Source organism: Mixophyes fleayi, chromosome 8 (assembly GCF_038048845.1).
Source record: "Mixophyes fleayi isolate aMixFle1 chromosome 8, aMixFle1.hap1, whole genome shotgun sequence".
NCBI classification, from domain to species: domain Eukaryota; kingdom Metazoa; phylum Chordata; class Amphibia; order Anura; family Limnodynastidae; genus Mixophyes; species Mixophyes fleayi.
Window position 1 is genome coordinate 28,146,423 of NC_134409.1, and position 24,552 is coordinate 28,170,974.

General features: G+C 39.1%; 1 protein-coding gene across 8 annotated transcripts in view; it reads left to right on the forward strand.

Annotated features, from left to right (window-relative positions):
* The window catches only part of RALGPS2 (Ral GEF with PH domain and SH3 binding motif 2), a 136,029-nt gene extending 111,739 nt beyond the window's left edge, over nt 1-24,290 (forward strand). For 2 of the 8 annotated variants that reach the window (XM_075182227.1, XM_075182228.1), the window contains exons 14-21: nt 2,550-2,604; nt 5,414-5,491; nt 10,692-10,772; nt 11,579-11,684; nt 12,497-12,589; nt 15,717-15,822; nt 19,209-19,300; nt 22,649-24,290. In XM_075182227.1, the coding sequence (XP_075038328.1) occupies nt 2,550-2,604; nt 5,414-5,491; nt 10,692-10,772; nt 11,579-11,684; nt 12,497-12,589; nt 15,717-15,822; nt 19,209-19,300; nt 22,649-22,678 (641 nt within the window). In that variant the 3' untranslated portion in view covers nt 22,679-24,290. The remainder of the gene's footprint in view (nt 1-2,549; nt 2,605-5,413; nt 5,492-10,691; nt 10,773-11,578; nt 11,685-12,496; nt 12,590-15,716; nt 15,823-19,208; nt 19,301-22,648) is intronic. The other 6 variants (XM_075182229.1, XM_075182231.1, XM_075182230.1 and 3 more) reach the window with 3 other exon arrangements.
* Nucleotides 24,291-24,552: the final 262 nt, after the last annotated feature.

The following is a 24,552-nucleotide window of genomic DNA, read 5'->3' on the forward strand; positions in this document are numbered from 1 at the left end:
TAATTGTATCTACTAAGAGTGTGTCTCAGACTCTTAGGAATGTTCTTCTCAATGATTGACAACCTCCCATGGGCAAAATGGCATATGAGGATCCTCCAGCTGGATCTACCCCAACTGTGGGATCGCAGTCTAAATTTTCATAAATTTTCTGAGTCATGTTGTCAGACTTATCAAAAGCACCTGGGAATCAACCCTGGAAGACCAGGGAGTACTGCTTTCAGAACTAGAATGAATGGTGCTAACCACTGACTAGGGAGTCTGTACTTAGCCTTTTGCTGGGCAAGAAAGTGGCAGTAGATGAAATGGTGGTGAGGTGTGTGTTTTGGGTCTTTTTTGTCATCTTGGGATCTTAATCTTGTCCTGAAGGCCTTGGTGTGAACTATTATAAGATGTCCCAAGTGGCTCACGCTCAAAGTATTATTTCTAACAGCAATAACTTCTACTAGGAGAGCAGGAGAATTACATATTCTGTGGTGTGGAAAAAAAAATAATCCAACAATGTTTCTTACTAAAGGTAGTTTCAACTTTTCGCACTAATCAATGGAAGGGAGAGAAGATTAGATGCACTGGACATTAGGGCAATTTTGATTGATCTAAACCAGAACCAAAGAATTTATAAAGATAGATCCTTCCTCTCGCAAGATTGATCTGAGAAGTCATTACATCGGCCTATAGGGGGGAACAGATGTGAGTGCCTTGAATCCTTAGGGCGCACTCCACAAGGGCGATGGCGCAGCCTCTTGGGCATGCCGAGCCCAGGCCTTAGTTGGACAGTTTTTTCAGAGCAGCTGGGTGGTTCTTGCCTTCACTAGACATTACCTTTGGCATGTGGTCACTATACTGATGCCCAGTTTGGAGCAGAATCCTTCAGACAGTGGTGCAATAACATGTTTTTTTGCACTACAATATTGGTGTTGGCTTACTTTAAGAGCCCACTCTGTATTGGTTTGGTACATCCCATTGTAAGGCTGCTATGGGGTCTGAGCAGGAAATAAGCAAATTACATCTACATTTAATTTAGTTTCCTTGAAGACTTCATGGCAGCCCCGATATTCCCACCGATGTCTGTTTTATATTTTCCAGGGACAGCTTGGGAGGTCACTCAGACACCTAAGGGAAGAGGCGTCACACTATATACCATCTGGAGTTTTTTCCTTTTCCTTTTTCTGTTCAGCTGACCAAGGAGTTAGCCCATTGTAAGTGCTGCCACGGAGCCTTCAAGAAAACAAAATTAACAAAATTTGCTTATTTAATTTGTCAATCTGACAGACCAAAATGTGTGGGCAGCTTAAGAGCTGCGGACAATGGGAACTTGTGGCACTGTGTTAAACACCCTCATAGTATATTTTCCAGACATCTACCTACTGTGTTTTCCACAGAAATACAAATTAATTTTTCATTTTTTGTGGGCTTCTTCCAATACATTTTCTAAGGAATGATGTTAGTCTGAATTAAATTATTGACGTTTTATAAAATAACTTCTTAGTAGGAGACTTAATATATCATTTATTGTGAAAGAGTAAAATTGTGTAACCAATTATATGGTGTGCCTGCGATAGGGCTTGTTATGCGGAGTGGGGGGGGAAGGGAGAGTATGTTTCCTTACTTTCACTGGAACAGGCTCATGGGAAAGCCCTCCCCACAGTAAGCAGAATGAGGGTGAGCCGTTGGTGATGTCACTCGCCCCTGTATGGGGAATCCATGTGTAGGGCTGGTTCCAATCACTACAGCATTCTCCATCTAGTACTCTGCAGGTCCTGAGCATAACCTGCCTGACTGTAAAACATGTATGTAAGGCTAGGTCACAGTCGGCTTTTAACAGTAGCTGTTTGCTTTGGACAGTACAAGCACATCTGTCATCTGTATTACATTTTGGGTATTTTAAACTTTTTTTTCTTCTAATAATTGAAACTATAGAGCTATGTAATACTTTGGAGTCCATGTTTTAGAGATTCCATTATATCTTCACACGTTTTCCTTGTATCCAAATGTATCTGTAGTAGCAGATGTTTTTCAAGTACGTCAAGCAGAAACCTCCCATGGGGTAGAAGGGCAAAAGCTGGCGTGACATCACCAGCTCTAAACTCCATGCGAGAGCAAACCTTTACTGTAAAGGCTATAGTAGACGCTGTATTGTGATGGATGTTTCCCCCTTAGAGACACTAACGTTAATGCGCCAAAGGTCCTAAGTTGATTGTTGCAATATGTAGCAATTTACCCATATGAATTAGAGTACTAGAGAATTATAGTCATACAGTCTACACACAGCAGCCATACGTGCTAACTAGTCAGTGGTGTACAAAACATACATACAAGATAAAATAAGCTCTGTATGCTAGTTAGGGGTTAACTGATCTGTTCCAGTCAGTTTTATTTAGGGTGCTTGTAATACCCTTGGAATGTGCCTCTAAAGTTAGGACATGTGGTTAGATCATTTATATTACCTTTTAATGTGTTGCAGTTAGTCTGATTTATATTTACCCCGTCTATCCATTGCTAGCAGACTCTCCATGTTAATTGTCAGTGCTTTTCTCTCTTGCTATCTGCAGGGAGCAGTGATGGCTCCGAGCTCAGTGAAGATATGTCATGGCCGGCATTTGAAAGGTAAGCCTACATGTACAGAGTTTCTATCCCATACAATAAAACCTGTGCAGGGCAATGATATAGGTTGTTGCTCCCTTAGTTTATAGCAGTTGTCTGTTCATGGTGTCTATAGAACAGACCAACAGTAGAGAAGGTGGTATACATCTTATACCAATGCTCTCAAAAGAAAACAAAGTTACTATTAGCTTTTTTACAAAAACTTTTTTTTTTTCTATGTAATAGTTTTGTTGTCCTTTTCCTACTTCTTGAAAGACCTAATTGTGTACTATATAATTAGTGACACTGGATAATGGATGTCACTGGCATACGTGCAGGCCTGTGACTAGCTTGCACACTATATACCACAACATTGCTTTAGTTTCTTTCATACACGTACTTTGTTTGCACCAGTTTGAAAAATGAATGGTGCATCCTGTTACAGAGGCACTCAGGGGGTGAACTAACAGCCTACCACCTCCCCAATGGTAGGCCAATTTCTTTAGTCAGGGCAAACCCTTCTAGTGCTTCCAGGTTATGTCCTTACCCATCCTCTGTCCTGCATGTGGCTGCAGCTGCTCTCCCCTCCCTCTGTAATTCAGTCTCCCTTATCCCCGTGAATCCTTCTCCCCCTTCCCCTAATTCCTAACTGTATACAAGTGGCATGTAGATGCTGCTTTGGGTCTCCATCTGTATACTGAGCACTCCAGTGATGTCATTAAAAAGAATGAATTACAGGGAATGGGGGGGTTGAATTACAAGGGATTTGAGGGAGACAATGAATTTCAGGAGAGGGGGAGACAGTGAATTACAGGAGAGGAAAGAAAGTGGGAGATAGCTAATTGCAGGGAGAATGAATAACGAGGGGGGAGACTAGTGGAGCAGAAAGGCATTACAGGGCAAGAGTATGTGTGCTGCTGGTGGGTATTTGATTACTTGGCAGGGTGGTGTGGGAAAATGAGTAACAGTATATATGTGTACCATGATTATGACCATGTATGCAGTGTAAACCATTGAGACCTATTTTTCTAAGCAATCACATTGATCTCAATAGTAACTCTTGATGGTTTTGGGCCTGAATTGCCCAGTGCCTGTCACCCAGGCAACACCAGCCATATATTCCTCAATAAAGTGATTATAAAGATGCAACCAGCACTGAAAACTGATCTCTGCTTGTTGCTTCTTGGAAGAAGCTATTCTAAATAATGCGCAAAACTCCCTAAAGGAAATAAAATTAATGGAAACATCTTCAATATTTAAACTTTCTGATGTACTCTTTAGTGTAGTGGCAATTACTCTACAGATGAAGAATGAATTCAGAGAAATTGGCCCAACATCCATGTGTGTGCCCAAAATGATCAGATCCTCCCCCACCAAATTAAGGTATAATTTTATTGAGGATGTGACAAAATCCTATGGTATATAGACACTGATTGCATGTATGAGCTGTAACCTGCTGCTTTAAATGTATGAAGCTCCTCGTGATCGGGTTATTCAGATTCACATCTGAACAACTGCAGATGTGCTAGTTCACTAAATCTGGCCACCAATCTAGTCCGTGATCCTGCAGAATCACTGGATACTTATGAAATCAGCTTAACTGAATCCCTCACAAACATCACACCCCATTGGAAAAAGCAGTTTCTTCAATTCTTGTAACCAATGTTCTTCCTTTTTCTCAAAGATTGGTGAAACCTCACACTGGCATTTATAGACATGGCTACTCATGTATTTTCATAGAAAACCATAGCAAAACTAAGAGGTCTTATGTCTTACTGATCTTTTTTTTTTTTTTTTTTATACTTACCCAAGTATATAAGGTGCGTGCTGGTTACAGAAATGGGTCATTGCTTTCTACTGCAATGGGTTTGTTACACTTACACTGAATTAGAGAGCTAGTAAGGATCCAGGATCTGTCAGGTTGACACTGGTCATGTGGGAGAAATGTGAACAGTAGGATTATGTACACACAGGCAGATGAAACCACTGGGGTGTGTGTGGTCTTTAGTTACGCCATTGAAACAGTACTAAAGATATTAATACATTTACACATAAAAGGAAAGATGATTGAACATGTGCTACTGGCATTTTCTAAATGTTTTCTAAATATGTGAAGTATTGATGTAAACAATTTTTCAAATATCTTTCTCAATTACTATTTATGCAGCACAGACACGTTCAGTATAGACTCCAGAAAATACCTTTGAGGAATACATGGCATAATTACACTTTGGGAGATGAGCTTCTAGCATTATCAATCTGCAAGAGCGCCACCTAGCGGGCTCCCACAATATTACAGCAAACATTGGGTTTTTTATGATCCTAACGGGTCTGTTCTCTATCCGCTGACCTTGTTACATTTATCTGCAGAGCTTATTAAATCTCTCTCCATATGCAAATATGTATATGGAGGACCTACCACCAACATTAGTATGTAGATGGTTCTCTGACTTTAAAATCATTTCTTGTTATTTCCTCCGCTTTATTACTACTTTTGTTGGGTTGCCTGCGGGAGCATCAGTGCCAAGTAACAATATAGGAACTAGGGATTTACAAAAAAAAATGTTCTTTAAAACTCCTTTAATGAAAATCTTATGAATCGACGCATACATGCATACTTATTTGTTACAATTTTAGATGGGGTTTATATTACTATAGCAGAATTTTTTTTTTTTTTTGCTATTTGCCATTCACTTCGCTTGAGTACGTTTTGGTTTTTTTCTCTAAAAGTTATTGTTAAAATAACCATGTCAGCCTATGCTCTGCCTGTTCTATATTTCCTTTTGGTATAAGACTGTGAATAACAATGATCATCTGTAATGGAATCCAACAGGAACAGGTTGTACCATTCTCTGGGTCCGATGACAAGAGGGACATGGAATGGGTGCCGAGGCCCATTGAAGGCCAGCAGGTATAAATCCAGCACTCTGGTGATGGGGTATGGCCCAGACTGAATCATGTATCCTCTTGGTTGCTGGGTGCTTTTCTTCTGCTTTGCGCACTTTTAATTTTGGTGTGTGCCAATCTTAGACTTCCTGCCTCTTTGAATCTGCAGTTTGCTTAGAAGCTTTCATTTAAATTACTTTTCTCTCGCATAAAATGTTATCGATATTTTATAAATGTCTGTTTGTTTTATGCACACATTGAGCAGTTAAGCTATTTATTTCCAGAATGGTGGAAAGCAGATTCAAATTGTGTTCTTTTATAAATGGTTTATATTTAATATCATAAGTTAAAGTTGACAAGAGTGATGTATGTTTCCATTCATTTAAACAGTCTGTAGAAATATTGAGTAATCAAAAAATTACTTTGGAGAACGAAGCCGGTTCACAGGAAACGTACAAATAATGAAATAGCCACAGAAAACAGTGGGGTTTTGTTTTATAATTTTATTGAATAGCACTAAGGAAGATGATTAATGTAAGCTTCCTAAGTGAATGATGATCAATTGTTGACCAACAGAGGGATCACATGGGGCCCTCCTTCCAGAGTAATTTGGTGAATTCTTATATTCCATGTAGCCAGTTAAATCGGTGATTGAACAGTGAGGTGTTCTAGCAAGCCATAGGTTAATCCTTCATACTGGCACTCTGATCTCATAATGTGACCTGATCTATCTCTACAAAGGTGATGTGGGACCCTTGACACACATGTTGCCCACCAACTGATCTAACTGTTGTATGAAGTTGTTTTGTTTGGGGTTTATTTTTTGTGTTATATTATTTATTTTATTTTGATGGATTCAGGCAAAACATTTTTCCCAAAGATATTTTTGCTTGCATAGACTGGCTTTGGATAAGCGAAGTCGAATGCAGTCTGACATGTGGTTATGGATTCTGGGGTAAGACAGTCCTGGAATTACCCTCACGGCTGTTAGAAACCCTTGCCTTGAATTCATGACACTGCTAAAACGTTTTCATGTAGCTGGAGCAGATTGTTGTGGAGTTCGGGTGAAATGTGGTAAGGGAATAGGGAACTAATGTAGTGGGGAGACGTCTTATGTGGGTGTTCTACATACACTGTGCTGTGGTACACTATGGAACTGTAGCAATATAATGTAGTCTGCTAGTGTCTCCAGAATGATTGTCATCTATGAACATTTCCAGAAGTATCCTTAATGGACTCTGTTTTCTCGTTAGTGAGCAGGTGAATTTGTTCGTATTGCATTTGTTTTAATAGCAATTCAGCATTCCACGTCTGCCTGTCAGAAAGCCACGCACTTCATATTAGTCTGTATCATTGCATGATGTATTCTTAAGAAGCTTCAGTATACAGAATTTTTGTTGTAGTTCACTTTATTAATAGTCCCTGTCACAGAGGTTAATGTTAAGGCATTGTGTTATGGAAAGCAGACTTATTATTACATATGTCACATTGAGTTCTGCTACTGATCAGATGCAGATGGCTAAACATCATGAACATTGAACAGAATATCCTAATTCATCCTCTAAAAGAAGTGGGTTCCCAGTACCTGATTTGGTCAGGACTCCTGTGTCACTGTGAACTGTTCTGCTTGGTTATTTTGTGTAAATAGTTTACGTGTTGATACCACGGGACCAGGCTGTGGCTGTTAAAAAAAAAAAAAAAAAAAAAAATTAAATTAAAAAAAATAAATAATGTTTTTGTTTTTTTATTCAATAAATCCCCTTCCCCAGACAGTGTTGGTAAATAGCAGGCATTCATTCAAATTCTAAATCATGGCTCTGCAGACACTGAGTTGTGAGTCTGTCCTGAGCATCGGAAACTTATGGTTATGTTGATTTTTGTGGAGAAAGGTTTATTATAAAACTAATGCTCTCATATATGTCACTGTTTCAAATACAAATCATCCGTTTATATTACATTTAGAGGGTAGTCTGTGGTCTTTCAGCTGACACCAGAACATATACCTCCCAATAGTCCCGATGTTAGAGGGACATCCCAATTTGCAGGCCACAAAAGAGGTGGGGGTTAACAGGAAAGTGGATGGAGTTTTACCCAAATGTGCCCATTTTTGGGTATAATGGGGGCGTTGCTTTGACCCACTTTCAGGATTCTACATGTTGGGAGGTGTGCTAGAAACTCCACCAATGCCCCCTCAGGGCTTCCAGCTGCTAGTGTTGCCTATCTGTGGTGCAGATTCTTTTAGAAGATTCTTGAAGCATTGCAAATTAACAATATATTCACATGAGGGCTAACTTAAAGCAGCAATCCCACATAGAAGGTTGTTTTATTTAAATAGCAAGTTAAGTACTTATTAAGCATACATCTGATAGTCCTTTTTCTTGTCTGACCTTCTATAAATCATTATCTCCTTTTCAAAATCTCTGGAGGTTACAAAATACGGATACCAGTTACACAGACAGTCATTCACAGCTCTCAGCTTGTCAAGTAAATGCAGAGGTGGAGGGAGAGGATTTTACAGTGCACAGAGCTCAGAGGGGTGTTCCAAAGCTGCTCTGCTCACTATATAATGTATTTGTGAGTACCATGGTAGTCATTGACACTGCAGTGATTTATGTAAAAAGAAAAACCACACCTCATTTTATCATGTGATTGCTGCTTTAAGTGACTATTTGTGGCACGATTTAGCAGTCATTAAACTGCTCTATTACTGCTGAATGTCGCACCATTCTTTTGACTGTTTCTATACTGCATTGTAAACCTTTGATGAGATTTACAATGGTCTCCCCGAGCAGACATATTATAGTAGATTTGTAAGGCGCCACATTGTTCCGCAGCGCTGTACAGTAGGTAAACACACATAAAAGGACAGACAAGGCAGAGAAAATGCAGACATGAAAACAAAGTGTATGGAGGACCCTGCTCATTAGAGAGCTTACATTGTAAGTGGAAGAGGGTACTGCTGCAACAAGAGGAGCGAGTATGGCTTAGAGTGGAGATTGGGACAGCTGTGATGGTGTATTAGGGTCAATAGTATCCTCAGGGGTAAGGTAAGCTAAGCTAGTAAAAAGAGATGGGTTTTTAGAGAACATCTGAAGACTTTCCCACACAAGGCTGTGGGAAAGTCTTAGCGTGTTAGGGAATTCCATAAGTGGGGAGCAACACAAGAGAAGTTTTGTAGGTGGGAGTGAGAGGTGGTTACCAGTGATGAGACAAGATGCAGGTTAGAGGTAGATCTAAGGGGGTGGGAGGGAGGATATTTTGATATGAGATTTGGTATGTATAGCATACTTACCTACTTTCTTCAGCTCCCTTCCGGGAGCCAGCCAGTGGAGGGGGGCGTGAAGGGGCGGGGTGGCCGAAATCGCGTCATTTCGGCCCCGCCCCCTGTGACGTCATGACGCAAATTGCGTCATTTGACAGCGGGGGCGGGGCCAAACGCCGCGATTCACCGGGAATCGCGGCGTTTGGGATCTAATTCTGCCCACTTCACTAGGAAGTGGGGCACTTCCTAGTGAAGTGGGCAGAATTCGGGAGATTGCCACACTCGCCCGGGAGTCCGGGAGACTCTCACAAAATGCGGGAGTCTCCCGGACATTCCGGGAGAGTTGGCAAGTATGATGTATAGAGGGGGTGGTGTTGAAAGCTTTGTAGGTAAGGGTGATAAATTTGAATTTGTTTCTGGGAGGACACAAGGAGCTGGAGTAGGGATTTTGCCTGTTAAGCTAAGTTTCTATAAAAAATTTTAAAAAGAGTTTGTTGCAGGAAGATTACTGGGCCTCTGTCTGTGAAAATACATAACTAGTCCCTAGTAAATATGTAGATGTAAACTGATGGGATTCGCAGTTTTTTTGCAGATTTGAACATTTGAGCAGAACCAGCACTTCCCCACCCTTGTAAAGGTTGAAATGATAATTACAACTAAATATTATATACTTTCTTTATATTAGAGTCCCACACAAGTACTATGCCTTCATCGTGATGTGATCATATGTGTAAAGAAGATGGACTTGATTATAGAAATCCATTATTCTGCTGGTGCTCAAGTGATGCGTAATATTTATGTATATATGTATGTGTATATATAAATATATGTATATAGAGAGAGAGACTCTTGTAAGTATTATCTGTATAAGTGATGAGTTTTGATGTCCTCCCCAAACTGACTTTAGGAATCACATCCTCTACTGCAAGTTATTACTGACACTCCCCTGGGATTACCTTGTTCTGTATGGCCATGACTAATCGTGGCTAGTACTATCCTTACAATTTATAGATGGGGCATTAGCCCATGTGTTGCCTGTCATTTCAGTTGGGTGCAGGCCTCCTTATGGTAGATAAACACTAGTGAACATCTTATGGTCCCCCAACCCAAGATGCAGGGAGCATCATGGCAGAAAGTGGTAGGAATGTTAATATCCAGGTAAAGGGGTGATTGTGTTGGAGTAGGGTCGTGGCAATGAGACTGAGATCCAATATTAAATAACATACAGTCCGTGTTCCCAGTGGTGTATTACTGGGCTGAGGCCATGCACAAAGTTTTAGTTTGGAATGGTTGATGAAGCACGGAGGGGTGGGAATGCCCCTGACTCTGAGGGACATGGGGGAGATGCTGATGCCCGCATTGTAGGAGCTCTTGCTGTACATACTGGCAGGGAAAGAGTTGGTGACCTCTGCATGAATACATCCAAGTCTGGGATGGCAGGTGTGCCATGTGTTTATACAGTGTGTATGTGTGTGACCATCATTTGCCATCTGTGCCTTTGCTGACTAGTGGCTGCCATCTCATCAACAGAACCATACTGTGCTGTATATAACAAGACCCAAGTACAATGACAGATATGCTTTGCTCTGAGACCTGCAGTTTACAGTTTGGTCTTTTAAATGGGTAAAGTAGATTGCAGTCTTAATTGAAGTTATTTTTAGCCATGACCAGGGATGTAAATCAAGCCGTATCAAATTATGGCAACGTGTAGTAAGCAATCTCTGAAACACAGTCTGAGTAAATAGAGTTCTTCTGACATCCAAAGAAAGCAAAGACTAATAACCTCCGCCATCAAAATAATGTTGGGATTTAGAAAGTCATTTGATGTCCTGCATTCTGAAAGTATGTTCTTGTCACTGTTCCTTGTCCCTGCTGTGACAGTCTTTAGCTTTGATGTGATAATGCCCTTGGTGATTAATACAAGGGGGACTTTTGAAGATGTCAGTGCACCCTTCCTTTGTAGGAGACCACATGCTCTGATTGCCATGCGCAGGCTCAGGATTTCATCCCTAACTCGGAGCTGCGTTCACCTGCGCAGTTCCAGGCAAGTCTGTTTTATGTGATGCCCATTATCAACATCCGTTATTAACAAGGGTTTGGACTAGCAAGCACATGTTTTGGTTCATTGATAACCTACTAAAACTCATATTATTGTTTTAACTTTTATACTGAGAGGTTCTGTTGGTAATTTCTTATTTTTCTGGTCAGAACACAGGCAGTGCTGGGTCACCTGACATCAGTCCAAGCTAAAATACGGATCCGTTCTGGGTTTCATTTGTGATGAACTGTACCAACTGCTAATGCTTTGTATGGTAGCAGATCCCATGTTAACACTCATGCCAGTGATAATTACATTACAACTCACAACGGATCTAGAACTAGTTCTAAAATATCTCTGTTGAGATCATATTCTCAAATTTTAAAGAAAAATCTGTTTGTTTTAATTAGATCTGTCCCTTTTGTGATCTATAGCACAAGTCAAGAATGGCAGTACAAATTGGGTATAACTGGGTTAATCTCAAGATTGTGTATTATAACGGTTGAACGCTTGCATGGAACTCTATGCTGGTCTTTATACTGAGGTCATGTGACCAACGGCAGTGCTTCTGATCTTCCTATAGTTTTTTTTGTGTGCTGTGTATTGAAAGCTGGATTTGACGCACATCAAATACACCATTCATTTGATGTCTGTCCCATGCAGATGCCTGACCTAGTCATTTTTTCTTTCCACCGACTGTTTTCCACAATACTGGTAGGAATCTAGTACTGGAAGCAGACATTGGTGCCAATGAGTAACAAGAGCCAAGATGTTTCTAACAATGATGTTTGCTGTCTTTTTTTTTTTTGTAGCTCTGCAGAGTCCACGGAACTGGCAGTGTATTCATTTTCTGGAGCTGTGACCATACAGGGGGTTCTGCGAAGGAAAACGTTATTAAAAGAAGGCAAAAAGCCAACAGTAAGACATCCATGCATCAGATAAATCGTCAGTTAGCGGACATCCACTATCCATGATCTATTGTAAATTGCACAGTATGCGTTTGCTGCATGTGTGCTTATGCTATTTCTTTGTGTTTCTTATATGTTCCCTTTTAAATGTTGTGTAGTTCAAATATAACTTTTTTACAAAAGACATTCCTTTTTTTTTTATTCAGTATTTATACACCTAAGTTGCATGCAGAAAGCTATATAGCTTGCCTTATGTAGGCACATTTACTTTCTACAGACAACAAAAGCAACAGTGACATCTAGATAATAACCATGTACAAATCTCCCCAGCATTTCATAAAATTGATTATTGGGTTCTCATATCCACTGGCCTTTTGAATACTAGTAAAACAGATATAAACTGTTGTAACATGTATTTTACAGTTCTGTGGACTCTGCCTTGATCTAATCCTCTGTAATTGAGTGATGCTAAAATGCAGATAATGTCTGCATTATACAGGCTTCCATTGATTATATCCAAATACATGTTGGGGGGGGTATCTTCGCCCTATGTATGAACCGTAAGACTTATTGAGGGTTTATTTAATTGAAGCAGATTTAACTGCATTAATTTATGAAATAATCACCATTTACTATCTCAACCCTCAACAGCAAGAAATATCACTGCTGCAGAGACGAGTGAGGCGTCCAGGGAACGTCCTCATTTTATCACATGTCCCAGTGTGCCGGAGAATCCCTTTTTTTTGCCATTGTGATGCAATAAATAAAGGAAGATACTTTATTAATGGCACAACAAACATGTAATATGTACTCTCTACACAGGTTGCGTCCTGGACCAAATACTGGGCAGTACTGTGCGGTGCACAGCTAATCTACTATGCAGCAAAATCCCTAAAAGCTACAGAGAGGAAACATGTAAGTTATAACTAGTCCTTGCGGTATATATTATTGACGCTGGGGAATTATGAACTTTACAGATATACAACATGAATGTGAATGCCATCTAGATGCGGTGTCCAGTCCAAAAACAAGTTTAGATCAAATTTGTAATAAAACTATATATGGTTTATGGATCCTTGGCTAATCCACACATGTAGTTTCCAATTAGTGATGAGGATCTCTGGTACTGCTATTTGCTTATTATCTATAATTTTGTTTTTTAATATTATGTTTTGTAAAGAAGGAATATTATTTGATATTTGTTTATCACGTTATTTTACTTGGTGCAATTATCACATATTTTAGGTTATCAAGTACACCTGGAATAACTTTATTTCTAAACCTACCGATTTTAATAATTTTAGGTTGTTTTTTGTTTTTTTTGTTTTTTATTTAAAAGGCAATGATATTGGAAAAAGACTTTTCACTATTTGGTAAATAGACCCATTAAGGTGGCTCCACACGTTGTAATATCAGCAACTGCCCAAATATTCCAGCAAGTAAAGGGATAAAAATGACCCTATTGCCTAAAAATATCCCAATCGGATTATTATCAGTGTTATTGGTGAATGTGGTCAGATAATGGTCTATGTACGGTCATCCTCCGACTGTACTTGCCCCTCCCTGTAGATTGTACACTCCTTTGAGCAGGGCTTTCTCTCTTCTGGTTTCCACCACTTTTAACTTTGATCTCCAGCTACTCAGCCCACCTCCTCTTGGACCTTCTGCCCTCTGACTCCTCTCACTTTTCTCTGCACCCCTCATTGGCTCTTAACCTGTCATCTGCGCCCACCTTATTGGCCTCAGGATACCAGTTTGTGTTTTCCCTCACCCTCACCCTTTCTCTCTAGCTGTGCTTTGAGCTTCCGGAGTTATAGTTCTTACTGTTACTTGTACTGTGATGTTTCACCTTGTACTGTGCTATTGTTTGTCCTTGTACAGCGCTACGGACACTTTGTGGCGCCCCATAAATAAAAATTAATAATAAAATACTTGAACTTGGAAGACCTCACCCATTGCCACTCTACAGCAGGCACAACTTGTCTGATCTACAACTGCAATAGAGCATCGCTAATGTTATCAATTTATATAAAACCAGCCAAAACGATTTGTATTTTTATGAATTGCCACTTTAATTTTTTTTTTAATTGACCGATGAATTGTCTCCATAGTAATGATAAGCTCACTTTTGCAGATGTACATTTTCTGTGAAAAATAAATTCCCCAACAGTCTACAATATCTGTTCTATGGGATGATTTAGGCTGAATTGTGCTTTCTTGGACAAGAAGTAATCTGGCATCATGACAATAATCAAGCTATTCCTTTCTCTGTCTGAGACAATACATTTTTGGTCTAGTCTGTTGTTAATAAAAACAGATCATGTGGAAATGTTCTGTGTTTCAGTACAAAGCATGGGATGAGTGGCAATGTTTAAAGAATATGATGATTAAAGCATGCAATCTGCACAATCAACGTGAGACGTTTAGGCCCATTTCATTCTCTGCTAGATTACTGGCAGTGCAGTAAACACTGAGTTATATACACTGAGCTGTGTGCTGTCTGCTTGTAGTCCAGTAACGTCTTGGACTTGTAGTTCTACAACTACTGGAGAACTGTAAAGATTCCTTGTTTCAGTTTAAATATTCTACATATAATTTTATAGAGCATGTATCATTTTACAAAGCATTGATCTACAGTTTATGCTTGTCTATTAAAAAATGTAAAAAAGATCTTAAAATCCATGTTCCTCACTTACATCTCCAAGATTTTGGGGGAGTTAGTCCAAGGGGTATATTTACTAAACTGCGGGTTTGAAAAAGTGGAGATGTTGCCTATAGCAACCATTCAGAATGCACTAAATAAATGAGTTTTAATCTGATTGGTTGTTATAGGCAACATCTCCACTTTTTCAAACCCACACCTTAGTAAATATACCCCGAAATGTTAATTTAAAAAATGTTTTTTCAGAGACATACTGCACCCCAGGACTGCCTCACTCATTCAAGACTCTCAAAATCAGGATCCTTCTTGAGGTCCAACAAATACCCCCTCTTTGATTTTTGCATCACTTATTCTAGGGAAGTTAGTACACCACACATGTAACAAATTGAATGATTTATACAACTACAAGGCATTTTTGTGAAGTGTATGTACAACGTACACTTACACATGCACCTAAAAACACTATTTACACTTTTTTTTTTATAGCCCAGAAATAGGTTTTAAACAAGCTCACGAGTGGAATGTGTTGTTCACGTGATAACCAACACTCACCTGAAGTTCTGGTAGGACGCATTATGCAAGATTTTCTTATCTTGAATGACTCATGAGTGTAGGATAGTAAATAGACAAACTAAAATCAGATTATAGCTCTATTGTAAAACTGGATGAGTAACTCATACAGAATTTGTCATACACAGCAGATTCCTCTACCTTGTCTGCTTTGACATATATAAATGATTCATAGGGAAAGGTTAATGTATTTTAACATACTTTTTGCCCATTATAAAAGGCTTGAAGCAAAAATAAATGGGCTGTTTTAAGCAAAACTTACTTCTTTTTTTTTTTTAAACAAAAAATGTCTCTTACAAAAAAGTGGAGCCCTTAAGACTGATTCTGACATTCTTTTCGGAATTGGCACCAAAATGTACATAAAGAATCAGCCAAAAATTATCCATTTAACAAAATCTTTGTTGACCAGTGTTATTAATGTTGTCTTTATTAAAGTAGGGTTTGGGTTCTATAATCCTTTATAGATACCGTTCCAATCCGTTATAATAGTGTGGAGAGAAATAACTGTGCAAAGACATTTATCCTCAAGTAATGATGAGGACTGTTAGGGGAGGAGTTCACCATTCCGTGGCTTTATATGCGAGGTGCTCTTCTGGGCTAGAGGTGCAGCAATCATTACAGGAAAATAACTGCAATTATAAGGACTGTAAATTTTGTAGGTAAATAAATGTTTATCAACCTTCTCTTACTGTGTTTGTGGAGTAAAACTGTTATTAGTTCAAACCAAAAGTGGGAGTATGGAGCACCAGCTTTTAAGTGATTCTTCTTTTTAATATTGCTTTTTTTTTTTTTTTGTTGTCCTTTTTTCAGTTCAAATCCACATCTACAAAAAATGTATCTGTGGTGGGCTGGATGGTTATGATGGCTGATGACCCTGAGCACCCGGACCTTTTTCTACTCACAGACTCTGAGAAGGGTACGTGCACAGCAGTAAGGTATACGTAGATGTTCAGTAAGGCTCCCCCTACCTCTTGTCTTGAGCTTGTTTTCCTACTTTGGCCAGGAGAGAGAGCTCTGCTTCCATTCAGTAGCTGTAGCTAGCCTGTAGAAATTTGCAGTCACAGAAGCACTGCTGTCATTGTGAAGCAGAAGGCAGTGCCATGTGTTACAGCTGCTTCTCCTTAAAGGATTGTACACCTTTCCACTGTGTGGCTGCTCACAACTATACGTAACTTTTCAACCACTTTTCAAGAGTTTTTTGTTTGGAGAGATGGATCATAGAGGGAGGGTCTTATGAATACACATGATTTTCTATCCATACTTTAGCATACAGTGCACTGAACTAGCCAAATAGATTAATTATGTAGCCCACCAATCTTCTGAAATCAATGATTAGAGCCCTGATGAGATGGTTACAACCTCTCATGGCTGGCGTTGGTAAAATTAATAGAAATGACTATTCTTCATAAACTCCTGCCAATTCCTCTTGCACTAGTGTGCCTTCTTGAATAGTTTTAAAATAATGGGTGTAGAGAGACAGATTTCTGGGCACCCGCCCTGCTCCTTTTGTAAATCCCAAATGGAAAGTCTCCAAGAGGAACATTTCCATCATTGTCAAATGCAATGAAATTTGTACCAACTCCACAGCCCATAAACACTTAAGACCAGATGTATGATTTCTAAAACATACTTTCTACTATGCCAGCAATATAACATTGATTAATTTCACCAGCAATGGTGGGGTTTGGAGTTAGCCCTACCATATCGTATTTTATAACTCCGTTAATAACAAGGCTGACATATGGAGGTACATTTACTAAAATAATCATATTTATATCTACGCTGAACATTGCGATACCTTCAAGCAAACATAAGGATATCAGGCTCTCAAGTCAGGAGTTGCTCAAGCTGAGCACAGCAAAACGATGATCAGAGGGTTAAACTGGTCTCACACAATATAATAAAGATTCCCTCTTTAGGGCTCATACCCACTGGTATTAGCATGTTAACACCATAAAACGCATGTTAAGGACATTTGATGTGCATTTTTACTAGCATTTTAGAGCTCCTTGTAGGCTACATGATACATTTTATATGTGGTAAATACAACAACTTAACGCTTCACTGCCATGGAGCGCTGTGTGGTGTCTCGATGTCCTGTTGGTAGAGAGCTGTATTTGTGTCACACAGGAACCCGGTGGGTCTGTTTGGTTATTGTGGATGGTTTAGAAGGTGCATGGCAAATGCATGCATGAGAGCTAAGGAAAAAGACCTAAAATTAGTCAAAGCAGTAAAACAGCATTTTGGATGGGGGGCAGTCTAGAAACAAATACAACAAGTAGCATTCCTAAAAACGCTACAGCAATGCCAAGGCAAAAAGGAGCCAGCTGGTATGGTAACACTAGCCGTCATACCCGTTTACACATGTTAAATACAACGTTTTTATTATATTGAGTACGTCTTGTTGTACCTTTTATCTTTCTGTAGCTGCAGGCTCCCTAGGACAAGGTGGAGATTCTCAGTTGGGCTCCCCTCACAACCTTGGCTGCAACACCTAGTTCCCCACCACTCACAAACCTAGCATACAACTGAGACATCACACCTTCCTTAGTGCCAGAGAAATTGTGGACAGCAGCTATTGTTTCTTCCTGGTCACACATTGTTTGTCTCCCATTATCTTTTTTTTTTTCCTTCATTTGTGTGCGGGAGCTACCATTTTCTGTGGATATTTTGGGAACTGTCCAGCAGTTAGGAGCGTTAGAGGGCTTGTGTAATCTTGTAGGAGCACTGCAATAATATCACAAAATAAAATTTGTAAAAAAAAAAAAAAAAAAAAATCTTTTTTTTTTATTAAGAGCTTAATCAGTAAGATACAAATCAATTAAATATATATATATATATATATATATATATATATATATATATATATATATAATCTCCACTTTGGAATTAACAAAGACATAAAAGAAAAATAACAAAGGGAAATAACATCTTCAAACTGGGGAAGGAGGTGTGGGGGATAAAAAAAAGAATTCAGGTGACCATAGTCAAACTAAAACTAAGGCTTATATATATATATATATATATATATATATATATATATATATATATATATATATATATATATTTATTTGTACAACTATATAATGAACAATAAAAGGCACGAAATATCAGAAAGAGACCAACATTAGTTTATGTAGTAGAATTTAAAGTGACGAGAGGCTAAATGTTTTAAATCGTAGTCGTGCCGTTACCATTATTTCATCAGGGAAGTGGAGACTGATGTGGAGTATTTGAAACCTATGGTTTCCATCTCATGGCTTCTCTGGATATTGGAAATCATTTCAATCATAGATGAAAGAAGTGGATTTTCCCAGTGTTGAGCGAACGCTAATCTGATTGCAATTAAATTGAGCCCTGTTACGTATCTGTTGTCTGATTGGAGTTGAGAAGAGGGGGGGAGTGTTATGGTGTAGGAGAGCCAATTCAGATATAAAGGGAAGTCTTGTGTTTGTAACACAGAAGATTAGCTCAAAAGCCTCTCTCCCTACATGTTGAACTAGAGGGCAAACTTTTTAAGACTCCAATATGCACATATAGTGACATTTATGACCAAGTGTAAGACCAGCACAACAAGGTTGTAAGCTGGATGGTGCCAAATTTCTAGAGGTAATGCAGGAAAACAAGGCAGTTTTGTGAGATTTTATCTGGGTTGTTATCTCAGCATGGTTTTATAAATGATCCCCATGGTCTGTACACTCTTGGTAATGTGTCTTCATGCTCTTCCAGAAAGCATATCTGCCTTGCTCACAGTACTTTTACCAAGACTATATTCTACTTGCTGTGGTACAGGGATTAATCCATGTCATTGTGACCTCCACTGCAAGCTTTCACTTTTGTAATTGTATCGGTGGTATTCTTCATCAACACATCAAGTGCACAGTGTTCTCCACAGAAAATGTTGCCAACCAGGTGGCGTTAAGAAGTAGCCAGGAGAGGGCAGTGTAATACTTTGCAATAATAATGAAAAATGTTGGAGGTTATTGCTAACATTTATAAAGGCTCTGGAGGTTATTTCCCACTTGCTGGCTAGACATCCATTTTTTCTTCTTTTTTTTTTTAATTAGTTTTTTTTTTATCCCTGGCTACTGAGCCTGGACTGACTGCCTGGACTGGTCAGACTGGTGGTCAGTGGTCTAACAAACACTACTGACTGCAGTGCTCACATGCATATTTTAATAGGGTTCCGTCAGACTCCAAGAGCTGGCTAGCAAGTAAATACAGCACCCAGGAAATATATCCTGGGGTGACCACGGAGTGCATAATTAATGCTTATATTCTATTGTTCCTTCTATTTCTTAGGAAACTCGTATAAGTTCCAGGCTGGGAATCGGGTGAATGCCATGTTGTGGTTCAAACATCTTAGTGCTGCTTGCCAAAGCAACAGGCAACAGGTAAGAGGATCTATATCTATATAAATAATGATGTGGATTAATTGCAGTACATATGAAATGAATGTGCCTATTGGTGTAAAGACATGCTCCTAGGAACATATTGCCCCAGAACATGACTGTAGGAGCTGTAGTCACAGATGAGCCCTGGATGGCTGAAGGGAATCTACGAGAATAGTTCAGGGAGCTCAAGGTAAAAAAAGATGCTGCTTCTAAGGCACTAAATATTTTTTTATGTAGTATCTTAAACGATGTCTCACTAAGAGTGATCTGATACAACAACATGTTTGTCACTTTTCCAAATCTCTCACGTGGTGAATATACTGAAATTTTGTTCATGGGAGGGCAGAAAAAAATGAGCGAAACAGCGCAATTAGTAAAGGGACGAGATTCGCATCTGTCTTTAAAAGACGACTCTTCCACGGAGAAAGATATACTGCAGGTCTAGGTAAGGAAATGGAATATTTGCAGAGAGTGAAAAGGGTGAACTTTTCCATAAATCTTTTCTTACACTTGCTGATTTCACCAAATAATTTAGAAATCTGGCTTAAAACTAGTATTGGCAATTGTATCGAGCAGCGGGGAAAATTGGGATATGAATCGCGAGCACAACCTTGTGCAATGCCATAATATTACAGACCCGCAAGATGATTCTCAGGAAGGAAGGCAAGAAAGCTAAACGTCACATAAGGGTACACAGAGAAAATCGTTTCAGTGCTTTATTGTCCATCTGGACCCACAAAGGATACATTAATACGGGTGAGTTGTGCAATTCTGGATGCACTATAATATTTTAGCAGTTTAGGAATGGAAAGTGTTCAAAGTCATGTGTCAAACAATTTTCTTGGTTCCGATTTGTCTCGTAATAAAGTCAAAAATTATTAGTAATCATGACGGCAGGGGCGAGAGACAACTTTAACCCAATGGATCTTTCCAACACATGAGTTTGTTGAGGAGAGCCATTATTCAAGTCTTCTATAAGGCCCTGAAATAATGAGGGCCAATTCCATGTTTATAAAGAGTGGAGAGTAAAATAAATTCCCGGATATTGTATGGTATCCATAGCGACAAATCATCAGCATATTAGGACACTTTGTATTCCTGGTCGTCCCCCTTTAGTCCTGATGTGTCTGAGTTACACTGAATAGCTTTGGCCAGTGGCTCAAAAGTAAGGCTTAAAAGGGACGATAATAGCAGGCACCTTTGTCTGCTAGCCTGCTCAATATCAAACATGTTCCTTGCAGTTTTAACATTGCTATTGATGGATTTGTAGTAATTTTAATGAGTATCTGCAAATGCCTTTAAAACTCATGATGTTAAAGATCTATAAAAGACCTTTTCCATATCAAGTCCCAATGCACACAAGGTTGAAAGGTATTTGTCTATAGCATGCATGGATTTTAAAGACACTGTTGATTAAGATCTTATCCTTCAGTTGAGATGGACAAGTTACTTACTATGTCTGTCTGTTTTTTTTGCATAGCTGTGAAATTTGCAACCTGTCCAACTAAGTGCCTTCTCTGTGTCTAGTGTTAATAATGTATAGGTCATATTTATCTTGGCTAGTTTTTTTAGGCATTATTGATGAGAGAGCGTCCTGATTGTGGGATTTCTAGTCTGCTCAATTGCCCTCTAACAGGCTCCTAGTCTGAGTATGTAGTCTTTGTGAAGGCTATTATAGTAACCATATTCTCTAATGAAGTCCTTATGACTCGTCCTAACCCATTTGACATCTGCTTGTGTGGTAAACTTGGTAGAAGAAAGACTCTCCCAGTTCTATCTTAATCTGTGTACGATTAGCTAAATTGTTCAATAAAGACATGTTCAAATGCCAAAAAGATGTTCTGGACCTTGTTATAAGGGAAGTGAAGTCAGGATGACCTGGTCTGACTAAGCACAATGTAATTATTGCATAAATAAATATTTATGCATAAATATTGCATGAGTTTAAGTGAGCAACAAATGCATTGGTAGTAAGTTATGGGGCTGGAATAAAATGTATACCTTCTAGAGGCCCGATTGTGTCTCCTCTACACATCCACTAACTGATGGGGATTGCAATAGTGTTGTACTACTTTTAGTGATAATTGGGAGACTGTATCTAGGGTCTAAATAAATGGGAAAATTTGTTTCCTGGATATGTATGACAACAGAACATAATCTGCCATAGCTAAACCCCTTCACATTGTGGGATATGATCCTGCGTGTGATATTCTTGGGGTGCTTGCGTGAATGTGTCCGCCGAACATCACCACCTAGCAGTAACAAAATATAAAAAAAAGATAATTTAATATTGCCAAAGTAACCACACTCTGTGGGGGAAGAGGTATGGGGAAACAATATGTGAAAGTAGAATGGGCCAAATTGTCCGCCCCAGTGATGGTTGAGAGAATGTACTTACATTTTATATTTATCCCAGGTTATGGTTCACTGTTGAAACATGTATTTTGGGTTCCTTATATATAAGCAAACAAAACTTTTATTTACAACAGTTATCAGAAGATTGATGGTTTAAGGGATGATTTCTTGACCAGGAAGACCATTCCAGGAATAATCCTACAATAGGGGGAATGAGGAGCCCCTCCAAAATTCTGGCAATGGCATTGCTCCAATGGATTCATGCAGACCTCAGATATTTTTACAGGACAGTCAGATGTGATTGTGTCCAGGAACAGTAATGTCAGACTATGGTAGAAGGGTGACGCCACTGGTTTCATCATCAAACCATCAGAGGAAACTTACAAAGCAAAGTCTTCTGGATCTAACTTATAGAAGCCAAATTGGCAACATTAACGTATCCAGGAGGGTATTGTGTTCTGTTCCAAATGATATAGGCGTCTCCCTGTTGTGTTGGTGGCGGCAAGGGGGATCCCAATGAAAGCCTTTCTTCTCAAAGATGTGTACACTCTCTCTAACCATTTTAGCTTCATATACCTGCTTTATCTGTGAAAGCTAGACTGCAAAAGGTAATCCCTATTGGTACCCTATGCCTGTATGCCGGAGCATAGATGTTATATGGTGAAAACTTTTTCTGTACAGTTACTGGTGCTAGGTCCACCAAAAATTAGACACCGTGAAAGGCTTTAGGCAGCCGCTGCATCTGTAGCTGATCTCAGAACTAGATCTGAGGGCCAGGTTTAAGGACTACATAGGACTACATTACCGGATTGCCAGGTTGCACAACCTTCTCAAGGCTCAATGGACTCTGTCCAAGGGTACCCTAGTTTTTTTCTACCGGAGGCAAGAGCTCGATGAGAATTTGTAGACGAATCTATAAATATTCAGCTGTGTTGTCTTATCGTGGCCAGGTACGTTGTACTACAAATTGTGTTTTTTTATTTTTTTGAATAGGTTCCTGCCAACCTGATGACCTTTGAGTGACCTGCCCAGTGTTTTATTAGAGACCTGTCGCAACCTACTGTATGTCAGACCTTGAGGGGCTTGTGAATGATGTGTCCATACATTTACAAGGATCCCCTACCCTTCTGTGGGCAACAGCACCTTAAAGCAATGAACAAAACCGATTCCGATTTTTAGCACTGACAGCGAAGAGGAGGAGGAACGCGACTCTTCGCACCACCACATCCGTTAATACCCCTGCAAAGGACAACTCGCACCCCTGCATATGTTGACAGGATCAGCCATGGACCTCGTTTTGAGAGAGCCTATGTACATATATTTACATTTTTTTCTTAATTGTTCACTGAACCAATCTGTGCAAACCACTGCCTTAAAGACAAACAGACTAAAACAGTTGTGAGTGTTAAAATGTAACACCAAATATTGTGTGCGTGAGTCTGAATGGATTCACAGAGTGTATTTGTAACTGTTTTTTTTGTTTAGCTTTTATTAATTGTCAAACTCACTGTTTATGGGAAAAGAAGTGTTGGACCTTTATGGATTGTCTTTTTATATATGTACATACAAACACACAAGTTGGGTTTTCTTTATGAAAACCAACATAAAAAAAAGCAAAAAAAATTTAATTTGTAGAAAGGACAGTGTTATTGTAGGGATACCATGTTGTAGTCTAGGGTTCAGCAAGATTTAGGAGGTGTTGGTGATGGGGCATTGCTCTCATACCCTAGGTCAATCTGATAGGACAGTGTTTTGGCCTATGGCTCTGAATAACGAAACGCAATCTCAAGTTAGAAGTGTATCTGTTTTAGAAGTCATTATATCGTATCCTGCTGCACCCTTGTCAGTAGGTAAGAATCTACTTCATTCACATGTAGTGTCTGCTAACCTGTGCTTAAGACACCGCTAAGTCCCACAAAGCCAGCAGTATTATCCTGATTTTAATAGTTTTATTACGTTTAGTTTTAATACTTTTTTGGGTTATTTTTTTTTAATGTTGAGTAGTGTGGTGTACAGCCCTGTGGATATTTCCCTTGGTAATTACATTATGCTGTCTGTGTAGATTCTTTTATATGTCCACATGTAAAGGTGTGTTTGCTTCAATCTCTTAATCCAAGGTATGTGAAGGTATCACAGCTGCCGCCACCCTCCGTGGACAGAATTTCATATAACTGACAGCATTGCTTGCAAGGAGTCTTGATGGTTTGTATTATTGAATCAGCCTAGGCCCACGAACATACCAGCAGCCCTGACGTCCGTGAGACTGCAACCCTTTATAGACCATTCTGTAAACATTAGAATGGCTCCATTACATTTAAATAAAACTGGCCATCTCCTAGCTGTTTTTAATGGTTTACTTTAAAAGTCGATACACACTTTATGGGAATATATGTAGATGTTTTTATTTAATACTTCATTTATGTTTACATTAAAATACTGTTTAGGATAGTGTGCAAAATACCACAAGTCCATGATACCAATTCGTATAACACACATCACTCTCTTCCCAATCTTTACACTATCACATGTATTCTCATATTTTCAAGGTGTTTAGGTAGTTTTCTAAGTATTAACGTGATGAAAATAGAGAATTACCTCTGGTGTACAACTGCCTTAAAAATATTTTTTACAATTGTATCTGTGTAGGTGTTTTCACTCTTACATTAACAGAACATTTAACGTGTTTACCAACCATAAGCCGTTATTATATTTATAGGGTCACCTCTCCCATACTTACATTAAGATATTTAATGTAGCATGGTTGGTTGTGTGAAGGGATTCATTGTTGTGATAATGCGTAAATGGTAAAAACGCGCCACTTTTTTGCATCCGGAGTTGTATATTTTGGGGCAGATGCAATTGGCCGCGATGTTCTTGAGAACATCGCAGCCTCGCTT